Raw genomic sequence first — 13,177 nt, 5'->3', positions numbered from 1 at the left:
AGTGAGGGGAGGGGCAGAGAGAAAGAGAGAGAGAGAATCCCAAGTAGGCTGCTCGCTGTCAGCACAGAGCCTGATGTGGGGCTCAGTCTCATGAACTGTGAGAGTATGACCTGAGCCGAAGCCAAGAGTCAGATCCTTAACCAACTGAGCCACCCGGGCACCCCAAACATTGGGTCATATTGTAAGATAAAATTCAGTTTTGGATCAAGAGACGTAATGTTTTTGATCTCAGAATGGACCCTTCTGTCTCCCTGCCCCCACAAATGCTACATCGTGGAACTTGGGGATTTCTGACGCCAAATGCAGTTCTCATGGGAGTTGTTATGTAAATGGCAAAATTTCCCAAACATCCTGCAGTGGTGGTTGTGTTCTGTGTAATTGGTCTCCGTACTTCCACTCAGGCCTTCCTCCAGGCCACTCTCCATGCTGTAGTCAAGTCAGTCCAGTGGCTTCTGATTGCTCAGGGGTTCACCAGCTCCTTGAAGTCCATCTGTGATTTGATTCTGAGATTTCAGTGCTTCTAACCCTTTGTTGTTCACTACACTTGAGCCATACCAGCCAAACTGGAATCTGGATGCCACGTGTTTCTTTTTGCCCCAGGGTTTCCTAACGCAGTTCTCTCTGACTTGGGATGCGTATTGCCCAGTGGTTTGGAGCTTTGGGGCCAGATGTTCCAAGCTGTAGTCTAGGCCCTGACCTGGGACAAGCGCCTTCTTCTCTGGTGCTCCAAATATAAAATGGAGAAGATAATAGCATCTACTTCGTAAGGTTATCATGAGGATTAAATGAGTGAATACATGTAATGCTTTATTTAACCCAGTGTTTGGAACATAGTAAGCATTTACTACGTGCTAGCTGTTGTTATCTCTGCACTTTCCTTAGTCATCTCCTTTATCCTTCAGCCCAGCCTTCTCTGTTTTATCACATCAGAGTTTACCTGTTTATGTGTTCTTATAGGACCCCATGCTTGTCTAGCATGGCTCTTATTATAATTTGAGAGCATTTATTTATTTTATGTGATTGTATGTCTTTCTTCTCCATTGGCTATTAGCCCTAGAAGGGCAGAAATAACTTGTTTGTTTGCCATTTTATCCCCAGCACAGTGCCTGGCACATAGTTTGTGCTTAATAAATATGTTTTGTGCTCAGTAAATATGCCCAATGAATGAAAGTGCTGTTTAAGTTTTCTTTTCTTAAACTAGGGTCTTGGGATCTTTTGCAATAATGCTTCTTTGGGGGAAAGATTAACGTTAGCATGGAAACTAGCGTCATTTCCTGCCAACCTGGGAGATTTGGAAAGCTGAGCACAATGAGTAAAAGTGTAGAAGGCAAAGGGGCAGGGACTGCTCAAAGACAGGCAGAAAGATCAGGAAAATGAACTTGTTCAGGTGGATGCCATCTAACAGTGTTTTGTTGAAGATCTTTGATGCACCTAGATGTAGTTATGATCTATTCACCAGTGACTCAGCCAGTGTACCTCACCCTTCTGATGGAATGTATGTTTCAGAGGAAGTGCTTGGGAAGATGAGTACTGAGAATATTAGCATTTATTTATGTCTGTTGGTGTTTATCATACGGCACTGCCTCTTGGGTGTGTGTCTTGTGTATGAGGTCAAGAATCTGTTTCACACCCACATAAGAATCCTTAGGCTGGGCAAGCCTTTTATATGTAGGACACTGGAGAAAATTTTACAGCGATAAATTTGAATGGTAAGGTACCCTCTGTCTGATATGAAAGTCCGTATTTCCTGTGACATGTATACTGTAAGACACAGTGCTCAAGACCTGGAGAAGGAGAGGGATTTCCAACACCTACCCCACTCTTCCTGCCTCCATTATATTTTCCTTTATCCTTGACCTTCCTGGTGACCTCCATCAACATATCTTCCTGTTTAAAACCTGGTTATCTTTTCTCCTGTCCCCTGTTTACCTATTACTGCTGTTTCCTGAAAGTTGTATTTCTACTCCTGAGATTGGAATTTAGATTCCTCCTCTCCCAGAGATTAATGTTTCTTGCCAGAAGGTGAGTAAGTTGGCTGCTCAGGAAGAAAAGACTCAGGAAGCAAGTTGTGTAGAGAGAGCTATGTACCAGTCCACATACAAGCATCAGCTACTTATGAAGTCAGCACAGTGAGTGATACAGAAAGAGGAGTCATGGTTTCCAGCTACAAAGGAGTGACAATCTGTAGGGAAAGATAAAACTAACATAGTCCTTGGGTCTTTGGGTATATATTGAGAATCTACTATGTGGCAGGTGCTCTCCTTGGAACTGGAATATAGCAGTGGATGAAACAGAAGTTCTGGTGTCCTGGAACCTGCATGCCAGTGACTCGTAATAAGTCAGGTAGTCAGGAGTGCAGTGAAGACAAGTAAGGCAGGGAAAGCAGATGGAGAGTGAAGGCACGCCCAGAAAAGGGCCATCTGATATAGTGCCATGTGAGCAGAGACCTGTATGAAGTTAGGGGGTGGGCTGTTCCCACACCTGGGCGAGTGGCACTCCTGGTAGGGCCAAAGTTCAGAGGCCCTGAAGTGAGGGTATATCTTCGGTAAGAAGGGCAGTGGGGCTGGAGTGGGGGGTGAATCACTCCAGTAGCTGGACAGGAGCTCAGAGGGAGAGTAGAGTTTTGTTCAGTGTATGCTGGGACCCCATCGGAATGCTCACCAGAGGCATGTCATGGATCTGATCTGGGTTAGTCTGAGCAAAGGACCACCGTTTGCAGTGTGGGGATAAGACTCTCCGGGGCGGGGGGGGGGGGGGGGGGGGGGAGGGGAAGCCGGGAGCCTTGTTAGGAATTACCGCTGTCTTCTGGTGAAGGAGGCAGTAGTTTGGACCAGGGTGGTAACGGTGGTGCTGGAGAAGCCATGGGATTCTGGATTCATTTTGAAAGTAGAGCTGACAGGATAGATCAGATGTAGGGTGTTAAGAGAAGAAAGTTGGAGGTGATTCTTTTTTTTTTAAGGTTTCTTTATTTTTGAGAGAGAGACAGAGACAGAGCCTGAGTGGGGGAGGAGCAGAGAGAGGGAGACACAGAATCCGAAGCAGGCTCCAGGTTCTGAGCTGTCAGCACAGAGCCTGATGCAGGGCTGGAACCCATGAATAGCGAGATCATGACCTGGGCTGAAGTTGGATGCTCAACCGACTGAGCCACCCAGGCACCCGGAGATGATTCTTGAGGTCATCTGTGAAAAGTTGCTTGTGGAGGTAGGTCCAGGTCTGGAGTATACTGTGTGTCCGGAGAAGTCTTCATAGGAGAAGAGGCCTGAGGTGTGGAAGTTGCTTAAAAGGGGCCTTGAAAAGTGGCATGAAAGGTGATTTTATAGAAAATAAAACAATATGAGGTGTACAGCATTTAAAAGAGTTACGTTCTGACTCTAGCCCTCAAAATATTCCTGGGATCCATTTCTTGTAAAAAAAAAAAAAGATGATTTATCCTAAACAAAGCCTGCACACTGTTGACATGTGACCCTGGCAGGCATGCTGCGTTTGTAGCAGTGTTTACATTGGTGAAAATAGTTTATTTTTATTTACTTATTTATTTATTTTATTCATACACTAGACATTTATTCATACATTACAGTTTTATTTTTGTGTACAGAGTTGTTTAACAATCACTGAATTTCTAGGCCAGGTTCAGGTAACTGAAGAGCCTTTATAACTAACTTATATTGTCTAGATCCAAGGTATGCTGCAAACATGGTCTGGAGCAAAATGGGAAATAACATCTTTCTAAAGATGAGCTTCGAAATTCTAGTCCAGTAAGTTGTTTCCTTTTTCTGGTAGCAGGGCTGACTCATACCTGGCTGCTAGGCCACCATTCACAGGTATAGCCAAGAAAACAGGGTACGGACCACCAAAAACAAGACCAACCAGTCCACCCCGTGTTACGGTACAGGTTTCACAATTCAAATCACCTGTATTCAAAGGTAGATTTGCAAAACCTTTGCAAGTTGCATGGCAGTCAAAAATGGGATCGCTGCCATTGGTAAGCCAGCATCTGTAAGAGCCTGTGTCACGTTCAAGATGCGTCGAAGAAGACTGTTTGCTATTAGACCACAGAGAGCAGCATTAAGTCCGATATAAACTGATCCATGTTCAAACAGATTCCTTTCTGCTTCTGGGAAGTGGTTAATTTTTCTGTTTATGATATTGAAAACTAAATCTTCCCTGACAGTTATCATCTGGTTCACGATTTTTCATCTTGAGCCTTATGCTCTGCTCACAACCCTCCTCTGCACGCTGGGGTTCACTCCAGCCTTTGCTCAACTAGCCTGAACGCAGCCATCTTTGGCTGACCCGTGACTCGGGTCAGCGGTGAAAATAATTTATGTGTTGAAGATATTATGAATTGCTATTGATAGCATTAATTAATTATTAATTATTCTTACACTGTGTTAAATAGTGCCTAATCTTTTGGTAATACAATTCTATGTTTTTTCTGTGAAAGTTGATAAGATGAACTGGTACTTTATGTGTAATCTGCACAGGTGTGTACTATTCTTCTTTTTCTTTTTATGCTTCTAAAAATGGCATGGGATTTAATGAAATTAAAATTATGCATGACAAATGGAGGGACATGCATCTGAATGTGTGTTTGGTGCAGAGGATCCACGAGACGCAGTCCATATATTGAAGGGGATTTATAATGTGGTAGGAGCACCTGAGATTTGGTGGCACAGGTAAAGAACCCCAACGTAGTTTTGATTCTTGGCGAGAAATAGAATTCTTATGTTCCGCTTTAGCTTATTTTATCAATTAGTGAATGAACTTTGCTAACTTTGGTGTAAGGACTATGGACTGTAGCCACTAAAACACCAAGTGAAAAACAAGATAAAATACCTATTTTTCAAAATGAGCATTTGTATATTGCTTTCCTCATTTAATCCTGTGAACTAGGTATGATCTCAGTTTTAGGGAGGACTCAATAGTGCAGCAATACCCAAGGTGACAAAAAATTCTAAATATTAAGGGTCCGTCATGTATTTAGAATATTAACATATTCTAAACCGTCTTTTGATCCAAATCCCATTCCCTTTCCATTATATGTACTGTGTTATCCCTCCCCCCTTTTATTAATGTTGAAACATCCTGTTTCTTAATTGGGTTAAAGGAAGTAAGATCTCAACTGTTACTAATTCAGAAAGAAAAAAACCTTTGGCACATTGAGAACATATTATTAGTTCATTGTGAAAGTAATGGTGGAGTTCATGGACTTCTGATGAGGTCAAGTGCTGTCATTGATACTTTATCTTTTTTAAAAAAAAAACTTAAAAAAATGTTTTTTAAATTTATTTTGAGAGATAGAGAGCATGAGAGAGCGTGAGTGGGGGAGGTGTGGAGAGAGAGGGAGAGAGAATCCCAAGTAGGCTCCCTGCTGTCAGCACAGAGTTCAGCTCAGGGCTCAGTCTTCTTATGAGCTGTGAGATCATGACCTGAATGGAAGTCAAGAGTCCAGTGCTTAAGTGACTGAGCCACCCAGGTACCCAAGTAGTTTCTTTTTTTAAATAATTTTTTAAGTCTTTTTTTTTTTTAATGTTTATTTATTTTTGAGAGGAGGGGAGGGACAGAGGTGGGGGGCAGAGGGTCTGAAGCGGGCTCTGCGCTGACAGCAGAGAAGAGAACCTGACATTGGGCTCAAACTCATGAACTGTGAGATCATGACCTGAGCTGAAGTTGGATGTTTAACTGACTGAGCCACCCACATGCCCCCCGATATTTTATCTTTTTTTTTTTAATGTTTATTTTTGAGAAAGACAGACAGAGCATGAGTGGCGGGGGTGGGGGACACACCAGAAAGAGAGGGAGACACAGAATCTGAAGCAGGCTCCAGGCTCTGAGCTGTCAGCACAGAGCCTGACGTGGAGCTTGAACTCACCAACTGCAAGATCATGACCTGAGCTGAAGTCAGATGGTCAACCAACTGAGCTACCCAGGTGCCCTCTGATATTTTATCTTTATAACAGTTTTTTCTTTTCATTTGTAGAGTTGGGAGTTCCAAAATTTTTTATTAGGAACACTTCCTATATTCAAGACGGTACAAAGCATATATAAATATAAGAATAATATAAAACACCCAATGTTTATAGCAGCACTCTCAACAATAGCCAAATTATGGAAAGAGCCTAAATGTCCATCAACTGATGAATAGATAAAGAAATTGTGGTTTATATACACAATGGAGTACTACATGGCAATAAGAAAGAACGAAATATGGCCCTTTGTAGCAATGTGGATGGAACTGGAGAGTGTGATGCTAAGTGAAATAAGCCATACAAAGAAAGACAGATACCATATGGTTTCACTCTTATGTGGATCCTATGAAACGTAACAGAAACCCATGGGGGAGGGGAAGGAAAAAAAAAAAAGAGGTTAGAGTGGGAGAGAGCCAAAGCATAAGAGAATGTTAAAAACTGAGAACAAACTGAGGGTTGATGGGGGGTGGGAGGGAGGGGAGGGTGGGTGATGGGTATTGAGGAGGGCACCTTTTGGGATGAGCACTGGGTGTTGTATGGAAACGAATTTGACAGTAAATTTCATATATTGAAAAAAAAAAGAATAATATAAAACAAACTATCCTTTAACTGCTACCCAGTTAACATAGAAATTATCCATGTCTTCTGGGGCTCTCTGCTTACACTACCCTCTCAAACAGGTAACAACAACATTGAGTTTTACGTTGTTCTGAAGTGTCTTCTGTAAATATCTTTCATTTAGGAATTAAATATTTTAAAAAATATTGTGGATAATTTCATCTTGCTTAACATAACTGTAATGCAAATAGCCCTTTAAAATTATATTTTGATTTACTTATTTATGTTAAAAAGGGTTTTGTCTGCATACAAGCAGTTACTTAAAAGGCAGCATGGTTTCAAATCTGTAAGTTAGGAAACTTTATTAGTTTCAGGAGTTTCAAAGATCCGGAAGAAGGGAATCGTAAGGAAGAGGAAAAGGATTTCAAGTGAATCAAGGAAGTTACTCACTGGTGTACTGTTTCTTTTTCTTTACTAGGAAAAAGAGAACAAAGAGGTAGGATTGAAAACCAGCCCTTAAGTGTTCTTGGCAGAATCAGTACCACCAATGAGTAGCTAAAAGACTGAAGTATGGCTTAAAAGTTTTTATGACGGGGTGCCTGGGTGGCTCAGTCAGTTAAGCGTCAGGCTTCGGCTCAGGTCGTGATCTCACGGTTTGTGGGTTCGAGCCCCGTTTCTGGCTCTGTGCTGACAGCTCGGAGCCTGGAACCTGCTTCGGATTTTGTGTTGCCCTCTCTCTCTCTCTCTCTCTCTCTCTCTCTCTGCCCCTCCACCACTTGCTTTTGGTCTCTCTCTCTCTCAAATAAACATTGAAAAAAAATTTTTTTTTAATGAAGTTTTATGACAGCACATTTCCTATAGGTTACAAAGTGTTTATTTTAACCATGTTTTTGAGCGGTGAAGACTGCTTCAGAGGTCATATCCTGTGTCTCGTCATTGTCTTTATTGCTGAGCCCCTGAAACCTGAATCTGGTTCACATGACACTGATTTCCGTTTTTTTGGTAGAGTTTGTGTGTAGGCTTTCATCTTTTAGGAACTGTAATCCTCATAATTCCTAGTTTTAAATGGGTAAGGAGAGTTTTGAGCAATGTCTGTGATGTAATTTGGGGGGGGGTGATTATGTGCATACGCATACACGCACACGTGAAGTATGCGTACGCATAAAAATGCCTGTGTCTACCTTGACAGTTGATACGTGTAGGGAATAGCCTTTAGATGACGGGTGCCTTGGCTAAGAGTGTGGGCTCTGGAGTTAAACTCTCCAAGTCCACATCCTGGATTGCCACTAGCTAGCTCTCTATACAGCCTTGGGTAAGTTATTTAACCTCTTTGTGATAGTGTCTCTATCTATACGGTGGCAGTAATGAAACCTCTATGTGCTTTAGTGGCTGGGAGGATGAAATAGGTTAGTACACAGAAAGGTCTCAGAGCTTAGAGTAAGTGCTCCATGAGTGTTGGCTATTATTTAAATCTTGTCCCTAGTGCCTTTTGGTTAGAAGCACACTTCTTTGCTTAGGTTGCCATTTGTGTGTGGGGAGATGTTCTTTCTAGAACTATGTCTGCTTGTCACATGATTATGTGCAGTGTGAGCCTTATTAATACTCTGTCAGCATTTGAGGTTTGAACATAAGTTGTGGGGCCATACCCAGTGGAATCCAGCGCGAGAGAGAACTAAGCACCGTAGCAACTGTTGCTATTTATGTCCTGAGCAGCAGCTGCCCTGGACAGATTTATTTTTAATCCTGATCTCACTGATAGCCTGGGATGTGGCCATGCCTTCCAGAGAAGCAGATTGGTTGAGATGTCTGGTCTTTGAGGAGATTTCGTGACCACATGTTATAAAGATTCTATTCCATGTGAAATATGAGACGCTGAAGCTTTGTATGTAAGAGAAAGGAAGAGAGGCGAAACTTCAGCATTCAGTCAGTCCCCAAAGTAGAGTGTGACTGGATTAATCACTCGAGAAATATTTTCACTGTCGGCAGTAAGGCTTCGTGCTTTGCAGTCAAGAAGTAATTTTGCTTTCTGTAACATTCTACAGAAGATTTGTGGTGTGTGGTTCTACTGTATACATACGTAATACACACATGTACATGCATACTTGATTATCAACTGTGGATTTCAGCAAAAAGACTGTCTTTCATTATCAAATGCTTTTCTAAAGTAATAATAAGATCTTTAACAAGAGTTTATTTCAGGTAGTAGTTGGATCGATTCAATAATTTTCTAATTTTTATTTCTGATGTATTGAAATATTTTAAGCTTTATGAAGTACCTTGAAATAGTAATGTGGCCCATTTCCAAATTTTGAATATTTCCTGAGCACCTACTGTATGCCAGGCTGTGTTCTAAATCCTGGTGGCACCCGGTGAATGTTGTTGGTCTGATTCTTTTAAGTTCTGTGGACAGATCCTACCTATTCAGGATGTGATTTTTTTAAAAATTTTTACATTTCCGTGTTCGGATTCAGTAGTATGAATTTCCTGATTTGGGTGTTTTGAATTTACAACATAACATCATGTTGAACTAAAGAAAATGTAACTGAGTGACTTACCAAATCAAATCATTTTCATTCTCTAGGTATTATTAACCCAAAGAACCCAAAGGAAGCTCCAAAGTCCTTCAGTTTCGACTACTCCTACTGGTCGCACACCTCGGTGCGTATACTCGGGGTGCGGCGCAATAGAGCGGGGCAGGCCGGGAGCAGTTGTGAAAGCGCTCGAAGGTCCACAGGGAAAGCAAAGATGCCCGACACCCAGGAAACGGAGAGAGCGGGGGCCCTTTGCAGTGCCCTTACTTGGTAAAGGACCCCCAGTCTTGCAGGCTCCTGGGGATTGTTCCTCAACTAGAGCTTGCTTCTGCAACTCTTCATTACATGTTTTTCCTGGTTTTTTTGGTTTTCCTCTTCTGTTTTGTGTTGGAGTAGGAAAGGTTTCAAACTCCTGACAAAGCCTGCTGGCCAAGGGAAGGGGCCTGTGAAGGGGGGGTCGACGCTCGTCACTAGGAGCTGGGTTTATTGAGAAATAGCCACACCACCTGGAGTGAGTGCAGAGGAGTATTTCTATATATGGACTTGACCTTTGCTCTTTCAGTCCCATTTTCCATTTAAGAAAACGTTCTTGCAGCTTCTATGAATGGAAGAGTAATACTTTTAAGATGATGGAAAGTGAAATGTAATCAAGTGAGGTAATTTCATGTAGGTATTTTTACGTGTGGCTGTGACCTGGGTGACTGTGGTTGTGTGTGCTTAATAAGAGAAAAATAAACTGTGTGTTGGAGGAACTAAGACATTTTATAATACATTTTAGGTGACTGTTGAGATTCCAGACACTTTTGATTTATTATAGAAGTAACCAAATAAACATAGGAAAGTATGCAAATAAAATGCCATTGATTTCTCCTTTTAATCTTTCCAGCCTGAAGATCCCTGTTTTGCATCTCAAAACCGCGTGTACAATGACATTGGAAAGGAAATGCTCTTACATGCCTTTGAGGGCTATAATGTCTGTATTTTTGCCTACGGGCAGACTGGTGCTGGGAAATCTTATACAATGATGGGTAAACAAGAAGAAAGCCAGGCTGGCATCATTCCACAGGTAAAGAAGCAAAAAATGACAAAAGACCTCTGTTTATTATTACTCTTAGCCTTCAGTTGCTGTAATAGTTATTTTTACTTAGCAGACACTTATTCAGGGACTATTGTATGTGAGGCACAAAAATAAATCACTGGTCCCCTTCTCTCAAAGTAACTAACAGTCTGGTGGAAAAAGACTGATGTGTATACATGTCCGTCTTTAAAGGCAGGGAAGTTGACGTTCTGTAAAGATTTTGCTGTACCCCCACGTCTGGTTATTGTATCTCCTGACCCGTGTTACCGGCTTCTTAAAAAAAAGTGGTAGTATGTGCCATGCTCTGTTCTGAGTCCTGGGGACACCAGTGTTGTCGCCGGTCTGATACCCCCGCCCCCAAGTCCCATATATAGATCACCTCGTAAGCATGAGATTATTTTTGTTTTTTGATTGCCTTCTCAGAGATATTTTCCTTTTATCTTATTAATTTGATGCTAACACTTTAAGCTTGAACGGTCTGGGAAATCTTAAGAGCAGTGTCTTTGGCCTTGTATTGTTCGGAATGGAGAAGAGTTGTAACCCAGGTATTTAGAAGGAACTTCTTTTGGTAATAAGAAAAATATGGTTGGTTTGCGTTTATTGGTGATATTTGGAATTAATTTTAAAGTGTTTTTTAAAATACAGGCTTAGTGTGACTCATCTCTGTATTCTGAGAACAAAATATCATAAGAGAGCAGTAGCTACTTTTCCTAATGGATTATTGGAGCATAATTTTAAATTCAGCTGTATAATTGAAATGCTTCACTATCAGTAAACGTCAAGAATTTTTCAGAAAAAGTTGAACATACTAGCATATTTTTTTCTGTGAAAAATACATGTCAATATGAAGATATACTTGGGAATTGTCCTTCTTTATATGCAGGAATAGCAATTACAGTACTAATTAGAGAAGACATTAGGTAGCACTCACCATGTGCCAAGTACTGGTCCAAGTGTTTCACAGACATTAGCTTATCTATAGATATCCTCCTCATTTGACCCTAAGAGGTAGATGTTGTTGTTTCTTTTTTCATTTTTCTCTTCTCTTCTCTTCTCTTTCTTCCTTTCCTTTCCTTTCCTTTCCTTTCCTTTCCTTTCCTTTCCTTTCCTTTCCTTTCCTTTCCTTTCCTCTTCTCCTCTTCTTTCATTTAATTTCATTTTCCTAATTGCATTTTTCTTTCTTTTTTTTTTTTTGAGAGAGAGAGGGGATGCAAGTGAGCGAGAGACTGAGAGAGAGAGAGAGAGAATGAGAATCCAACGAGGGGCAGGTGGTGGGGGGAGAGAAAGAGAGGGGAGGGGACAAGCTCATTGTCACCCAATGTGGGGCTCAAGCACACCTGAAGTAGGGCTTGTGCTCACCCGAAGCGGGGCTGGAACACAACGATGCTGGGCTCGAACTCACAAACTGTGAGATCACGACCTGAGCGGAAGTCAAATGCTTAACCAACTGAGCCACCCAGGTGCCCTTGTTTTATTTTATTTTCCTCATTTTATTTTATTTTTTTTTGTGATTTAACTTTATTTTTTATTTTTTAAAATTTACATCAAAATTAGTTAGTATATAGTGAAGCAATGATTTCAGTAGATTCCTTAATGCCCCTGACCCATTTAGCCCATCCCCCCTCCCACAACCCCTCTGGCAACCCTCCGTTTGTTCTCCATATTTATGAGTCTCTTTTGTTTTGTCCCCCTCCCTGTTTCTATATTATTTTTGTTTCCCTTCCCTTATGTTCATCTGTTTTGTCTCTTAAAGTCCTCATGTGAGTGAAGTCATATGATTTTTGTCTTCCTCTGAGTTTTTTTCCTCATTTTAAAGACGAGGAAACTGAGGCATAGGGAGGTCACATCACTTGCCCAGGGAAGTGGCAGAGCCGGAATTCAAAAGCAGGCTTTGCTTTTTCTACAATGTGATACTTCTTTAGCAATAAAATATCTTTTTGTAGATTATAGCAAGTTACAGTAGACAGTCCTGTTTATCCCATCATCACACTTAGTTTCTCCTTCCCTCTCCTTTAACCTTAATTTGTTTGCTATTGGAATTTTTGTATAATTACATATATATCCCTTTTTTGGCAGAATTTTGGAATATTTTATTTTAATGCAAAAGCATTAATTTTTTTTTTTTTTTTTTTTTGCTCCCCACCCCAAAAGCATTAATTTTTTAAAACAGGATTATCATTTAGAAACTGCCATTTTTAATACATTGTATTATTTTTTATTTTTTTTAATATTCATTTTGACAGAGAAAGTGTGCTCGCACTCGCGTGCGTTCACACTTATGGGGGAGGGGCAGAGAGGGAAAGAGAGAATCCCAAGCAGGATCCACGCTTAGCACAGAGCTGGATGTGGGGCTCAGTCTTACAACCATGAGATTGTGACCCTAGCTGAAATCAAGAGTCAGGTGCTTAACTGAGCCACCCAGACACCCCTGTAATAAATGTAATTCTTTAAAAAAATTTTTTAATGTTTAGTTTTGAGAGAGAGAGAGAGAGCATGTGTGTGGGGCAGGGAGGGGCAGGAAGACAGGGAGACAGAGGATCCAAAGCAGTCTCCCGGCTGACAGTGCAGAGCCCGATTTGGGGCCCGAACTCACACCCCATGAGATTTTTTTTTTTTTCCCCATGAGATTATGATCTGAGCCGTAGTCAGATGCTTAACCAACTGAGCCACACAGGCGCTCCCCACAGTAAATTTTAAGTTGTATTTAGACTTCTAGAGAATCACAAACATATAGTTCATTTTCCAAATGTATATTGATTGCCTTGACATTAAATGTATAGCAAATGGGGCGCCTGGGTGGCTCAGTTGGTTGAGTCTCTGACTCTTGATTTCATCTTGGGTCATGATCTCAGAGTCCTGAGATTGAGCCCCACATGGGGCTCCTTGCTGAGTGTGGAGCCTCTTTAAGATTCTCTCTCTCTCTCCCTCCCTGTCTACCCCACCCTTACTACCCCATGTGTGTGCCCTCTCTCTCTCAAAAATAGTCATCATTTAAAAAAATGTATAGCAAATGAAAATTCAATAAAATTTTATTAAGTACT

General features: G+C 41.2%; 2 protein-coding genes and 1 pseudogene across 29 annotated transcripts in view; 1 reads left to right on the top strand and 2 right to left on the bottom strand.

Annotated features, from left to right (window-relative positions):
* The window catches only part of DFFA (DNA fragmentation factor subunit alpha), a 244,621-nt gene that overhangs the window by 52,656 nt on the left and 178,788 nt on the right, over positions 1–13,177 (bottom strand). The gene's annotated exons all lie outside the window — the stretch shown is intronic.
* Positions 1–13,177, top strand: part of KIF1B (kinesin family member 1B) — a 144,328-nt gene that overhangs the window by 30,019 nt on the left and 101,132 nt on the right. For all 28 annotated transcript variants that reach the window (XM_053898983.1, XM_053898986.1, XM_053898987.1 and 25 more), the window contains exons 3-4: positions 9,109–9,185; positions 9,945–10,124. In XM_053898983.1, the coding sequence (XP_053754958.1) occupies positions 9,109–9,185; positions 9,945–10,124 (257 nt within the window). The remainder of the gene's footprint in view (positions 1–9,108; positions 9,186–9,944; positions 10,125–13,177) is intronic.
* LOC109274089 (transmembrane protein 126A-like) lies at positions 3,560–4,273 on the bottom strand (annotated as a pseudogene).

This window comes from Panthera pardus, unplaced genomic scaffold (assembly GCF_024362965.1).
Source record: "Panthera pardus isolate Hobbes unplaced genomic scaffold, ASM2436296v1 HiC_scaffold_11, whole genome shotgun sequence".
Lineage (NCBI taxonomy): Eukaryota > Metazoa > Chordata > Mammalia > Carnivora > Felidae > Panthera > Panthera pardus.
The sequence above is the reverse complement of the archived record's forward strand: the minus strand, read 5'-3'. Positions and strand labels throughout refer to the sequence as shown.